Source organism: Octodon degus, unplaced genomic scaffold (genome assembly GCF_000260255.1).
Source record: "Octodon degus isolate 3935 unplaced genomic scaffold, OctDeg1.0 scaffold00406, whole genome shotgun sequence".
In the NCBI taxonomy this organism is placed as follows: domain Eukaryota; kingdom Metazoa; phylum Chordata; class Mammalia; order Rodentia; family Octodontidae; genus Octodon; species Octodon degus.
In genome coordinates, this window is record NW_004524982.1 from 442,850 (window position 1) to 448,674 (window position 5,825).

The 5,825-nt window shown below is 40.2% G+C and overlaps 1 protein-coding gene across 1 annotated transcript; it reads left to right on the forward strand.

Annotated features, from left to right (window-relative positions):
- Positions 1 to 4,972: 4,972 nt before the first annotated feature.
- On the forward strand, positions 4,973 to 5,819 carry LOC105741293 (brain acid soluble protein 1-like; the record flags this gene model as incomplete). Its single annotated transcript, XM_023708594.1, has 1 exon — positions 4,973 to 5,819. A coding segment is annotated over exon 1 (666 nt), but the record flags the coding sequence as incomplete, so codon positions are not given.
- Positions 5,820 to 5,825: the final 6 nt, after the last annotated feature.

Below are 5,825 nucleotides of genomic sequence, written 5' to 3' on the forward strand. Positions count from 1 at the left end.
TATTGTTTGGTAAGAGAACTAAATTCTGATTTACTATGGTACAACAAGGTGAATATAGTTAATAATCATACATTATATGTCCCAAAATATTTAAAAGAGCGAAATTTGAGATTACTGACCATGAATAAAATTACTAAAATTTAATGTGAATGACATGTTAATTTGCCATGAATTTATGACAATATTCAAATTATATATGATTCACACATCACATTGTACCCCATAAATATGTAATGCATAGAATGTATCAATTCTAAATTTTGAAACAAATTTAAAAAGAAATGAAGTGAAATATTGTATAGGTTTTTTTATATATATTAAGTACAAGGTCTACTGGGTCTCACTACACAGATAAGAGTCATAGTGATCCTCCTGTTTTCAGCCTCCCAAGTGCTGGGATTGCAGGCTCATGCCACCATGTCTAGTCCCAATCATTCTCTCAGTGTTCCCCAGGGTCAAGGCTGGCATGGCATATCTGGAAATGAACCCCAGTCCTTGCTCTTGCCTAAGCAAGCACTTTAGTATGCTGAGTTATCTGGCCAGCCCTTTTGTATCATTTCTAATGGTGCTTTTTTTCTATCATTTTTTTTATTATTTAAAACCAATAAATAAAGAAATAAAATGGCCAAATTAACTGAAACATAAGTTAATGATGTGGATGTCTGGGGAAAACTCCTTAATCATTTAAGAATGATTAGCATTTTTATTGACAGATTCATTTGTGGTTGTAAGAGTGTGCTGAGACATAGGATAAGCTGAAAAAAGAAAAGAAAAAGAAATGTACATTGTTACCACAGTGAAAAAATTGAATTCATTCTGGGATTATAAAAAAGAAAAAACTGACTGTTGTCATGCTCCTCATGAGATACAGAGCTCCTGAAAGGAAGCAAAATTTTGTGAAAAGCTTCTGTTGTGAAACCAAATTGCATGCAATGTAACTTGGTAGTGTCCCAGATTTTCTGATCAAGGAGATTATGAGGCCAAAGGGAAAAGTGATCCATGATGTAGAGTGTGCCTAAGGAGAGTCACATAGAGAGAAAATATCCTCTCAGGCTTTCACAGATAGCACATTGGCCGGGCAGTGGCCATGACTCATCCACATGGCTGCACTGACAAAGTTTCTACAATCTGAGGTACAGGATCTCAGGATAAATCCTGAGGGCATTTCACTGACCTTCTCAGACCAAAAAGCTACAACTCTTGTTGCATAGGTCCTGCTTTGCCTTGGTCTTAACCATCCAGTAGAAAAGTATGAAGATGAAATATAGGAAATAAAGCCATGCTGTTATGTTGAGCTGTGGGGGACTCAGGTCAACAATTTATGACGTTTGCCAGTTAAACAGAAGTCCCAATGCTATTATGGGCTACTGGACTCTTTTAGAATATTTTGCTGAGTTTACACATCTATAATATTCAAATAACGGAACTTAGCAAAAAAAGGGTATACAGATGAATGTCCATTTTATATCTGTGTATTCAAAGTGGTTAGCATAGATATATAGTTATATTCTCTTAATGAATAGAGGGATTTGTTCTAATGGTGTTTGTAAATAGGATATCAAGTCCGCATCTTGTACAGCAATTAACCACTAGGAAGAATATATGCAATGTGTTAATTATTGAAACTGTCCTACCAATTTGGTTTGAAACTGTCTCATTGCTATCTGTTTCTCAATAAAATTATGGGAAAAAAAACAAATTGTATACAAACAGAATCATTCATGAACTGAGGTATTACTATATATCCTACATTTTATATACATTTGATATATCATTTGATATCTTTATATAAATCAGTTCATTTAAGTGTGCACACAGAACACAGATGTGCCATTATTATGTGACTTCATGATAATCATAGAAAATTAGAAATATATTTCTTTTCATCTTTTGTATAATGTTATAAACCTTTATATATATGTACTCATTTATTTCTTTCAATAATCACAAAAAGGAATTATCATTGCTATCTACATTTTGTTTTCAAGGAATCTGAATGCAGAAAATATAAATACCTTGCCCAAGACTATATAGCAGTTGAAAAGTAGAATCAGGATTTGAATCCAGGCAATTGAATTTAACAAAATGTTTTCTATTAACCTCTCTACTATGATCCCTTAGCAAACATAAATAACTTTCCCAAACAAAAGTCAGTAATTTTCAAACTTAGAATGCAAATCTAGCTGTGTATGAATTCAAAGCCCATGTTCACTCCGTATACACCATGAGGAGGCTTGGAAAGTGCTCAGCTTTGGATCTGAAATTATTATTTAGGCATTTTTAAAATAATAAGATTTGATATTCTAGATATCTTCATGCGAGATACAGTAAGTGTAGGTCTCCATAAAATTTTGCATTAAAACCTGCAAATAAGAAATAACTATCTGATATGAAAGTTATAGTATCACCACTGATCCTCATTTCTATAGTGAAGAAAATATTAACTTTGACAGGGAAATAGGTGATGGACTTTTAAAATGACCAATTCCCATCTCAATGTTCAACTCAGGTTGAGCTAAATTGACACAGTGCTTAAGTGGAAAGTTAAAATAATCTCATTCAAATACACCTTTTAAGAAATCTCAAGAGAAAAAGTCAACACTAGCCATTTTCATAAGATGTGTAATAAATAAATATCTTCCAAATAAGAAGTAAGAATTACTGATCATGGGCTGATGAGATATCCCAGTGGAGTAAAGCACCTGCTTAGGTAAGCTTAAACAAGTGACAGAACCATGGTTACATCTCCTGCACCACTCGCCAAGCCATCCCTAGCCCCCAAGGAGGACTGGGCCAGCCAGAATCTGGGGATGGTGGCACACACCTGTAATCCCAGCACTGGGGAGGCTTAAAGCAAGAGGATCACCATGAGTCCAAGCTGTGTAGTGAGACCCTGTAACAACCAAATAGATTTAAAAAAAAGGAATTACTGAGCATTTGCAATACTTCAAGAAAAGATGGAAAGAAAAAAAAGAGAGGAACAAAGAAAAAGAGAAATTAAGAAAGAGAGGGCAAAGGAAAAGGTGGAGCAATGCAATGAGGGAGAGAGGGAGGAAGAGAAGAAAGGAAAGAGAGAGAAAGGGAAAGGGATAAGCCCTGATATGTGGTCTGAGATGAGAACATTTATTAGATTGTTTCCACAAGTGTCTACCCACTGTTTTATCTGCAAAGTCACTAAGATAATTAGTTTCAATACATTTCATATTTAGTTTCTCTTCCTTGGGCACTGACTCCTCTCTTCTGCTACTCATTGACATTCCTGGCCCACCTCAAATTTTTCTCCAAAATTACCCACCATAATCATTGGCATAGCTCCAGTCTCTAAGGAGGGTGTTTATTGTATGCAGACATAAAAGTTATCTTTCCACAACAGATATAAAAATTGATCCCATCCCTGGAACCCTAAGGAGGGCACACTGCACTATCAGAATATTTTGTAGGTATTTCTATGCAAATGAAAAGGGGAGCCAGCTATTATTTCCTAACAGAAAGAAAAGAAAATGGCCATATCTCCAAAATTATTATAGAGATATAATGAAATCCCAATAAAAATACCAATATCATGCCCCTTAAAACTAGAGAAAGCAATAATAAAATTCACTTGTGATTAGAAGATTCATAAAACAATTAAAACCATTATGGGGATCAAAGGCAAGGCAGGGAGCCTCAGAATGCCTGACTTCAAATTATACTACAAAGCTAGTTCAATAAAAATACCATAGTACTGGCAAAAAAAAAAAAAAAAAAAAAAAAAAAAATTTATGGAACAGAATAGAATCTGAAAACACAGTCCAAACACACTCAGTGACATTAGCATTGACAAAGGGGCCAAATACACTCACTGAAAGAAAATGACTTCTTTTTCATGTATTTAATACAGGGTCAGGTCGTACTCCACAGGGTCACACTACAGACCAGACTCATAGTGATCCTCCTGCTCTCAGCTTTCTAAGCACTAGGATTACAGGTACATGCCACCATGCCCAGTCTCAGTCACTGCTTCAGTAAGCCCTGAGGGAGGGGCTGGCACTGCATACCAGGGATCGAACCTTGGTCCCTGTACCTGCCTAAGCAGGTGTTTTAGTCTGCTCAACTATCTGGCTAGCCCTAAAAATGGCTTCTTAATAAGTGGTTCTAGGGAAAACAACAACTGTGGGTCCAGATGGCAAAGACTAAAACTAGACCCATGTCTATCACTATGCAATAAATTAAAATCAAATTGATCAACTAAATACTAACACAGAAGCACTGACTCTGTTGAAAGTTACAGCGGGTAGATGCATTTGGCAAAATAGGTATAGGGAAAGACTTTATGAACAATACTCTGATCACACAGGAAACATTACAAGAATCAAAACTGGGCATCTCATAGTATTAACAAGCTTTGCACAGCAAAAGAAGCCATTAAATGAGTGAAATAATAACCCATAGAGAGAGGAAAACATCACTGATGAATTTTCTGTCTTAATAAATTCTGCTGAGTTATGGCAGCAAGCCAATATGGCGCAAGCCACTGGAAGCCGTGTGCTATGCTCCACCTTTCTCCTCCCTGGTCATATTACAACTTCCAATTTCCTTTTCAGAATATTGTTCCCATGTTTCCACCTCCTGCCCATTCATGGCTCAGTCATTTTCTGCCACTTCATGCAGGCCGCCCTGTAAGCCCCACCTCCATCCTGGCCCCTATAGCCTTTGTTCCTTCTCCCCAGCCAGGTCCTTGGAAACTCCACATCTCTCTCCTTTTGTGTGATCTTCCCCATGCCTGCAATACAGGCCACTTTTATCTTTCCTGTTTCTTTACTGTGCTGAAAAACCTAACAATCATTCCCATCTGTTCCTCAGATAAATTTCTAATATCTTACTATATAAAACTCTCTCAAAAAAAAAAAAAAAAAAACAGGACACCAAAATTTAAGGACCCAATCCAAAAATGGGCATCTGGGGCAGTAGTGACAGCCGTGAGGCAGTAGCGACAGCAGCGACGGCGGTGGCAGCTGCATTCCCACTGGCTCTTCGCTGTGGGCTTCACCATAGAGCCCAGAGCGCCCTCGCCTGCACCCAGGCACCCGGCAGGAAGACGCCCGCCACCCAGGCCCCTTGGCTGCACCGCGCTCACTCAAGGGCAGCACAGGCACCCGGAGCCGAAGGCTACAATGGGAGGCAAGCTCAGCAAGAAGAAGAAGGGCTACAGTGTGGACGACGACAAGGACAAGAAAGCCGAGGGCACAGATGCTGAGTCCCAGGAGCCAGAGAAGCCGGACAAGGACAAGGACGCCGAGAAGGACGCCGAGAGCAAGGCTGAGGCCAATGAGGGTGACTCGGCTACAGCGGCTGCGTCCAAGGAGGAGGCGCCCAAGGCTGAGCCGGAAAAGAGCAGCGAGTGCACCGCTGAGGGGCAAGCGGAGCTTGGGGCCGTGGCAGCTGAGCAGGAGCCCACTGAGCCCGGGTATGCTGTAGGTGGTGAGGCCTCCAAGGCGGCTGAGGCAGGCACCCCTGAGAGCCGAGAGGAAAGAGAACTCAAAAAGACTGAGGCTCCTGCCACCCAGCAGACTAAAAGTGACTGGGTCCCGGCTTCAGATTCAAAACCCAGCAGCTCCAAGGCTGCCCCCTCCTCCAAGGAAGCCCCTGCAGCCATGGAAGGGCCCACTTCCAAGGCCAAAGTCCCCGAAGTGGAGCCCAAGGCCACCGAGGTCCCTGCAGCCAAGCCTTACCAAACCATAGCGGTGAAAGAGTTACCGGACAGCCTGGAAACACCACTGAGAAACAATCTCTCTCTCTCTCTCTCTCTCTCTCTCTCTCTCTCTCTCTCTCTCTCTCTGTCTCTC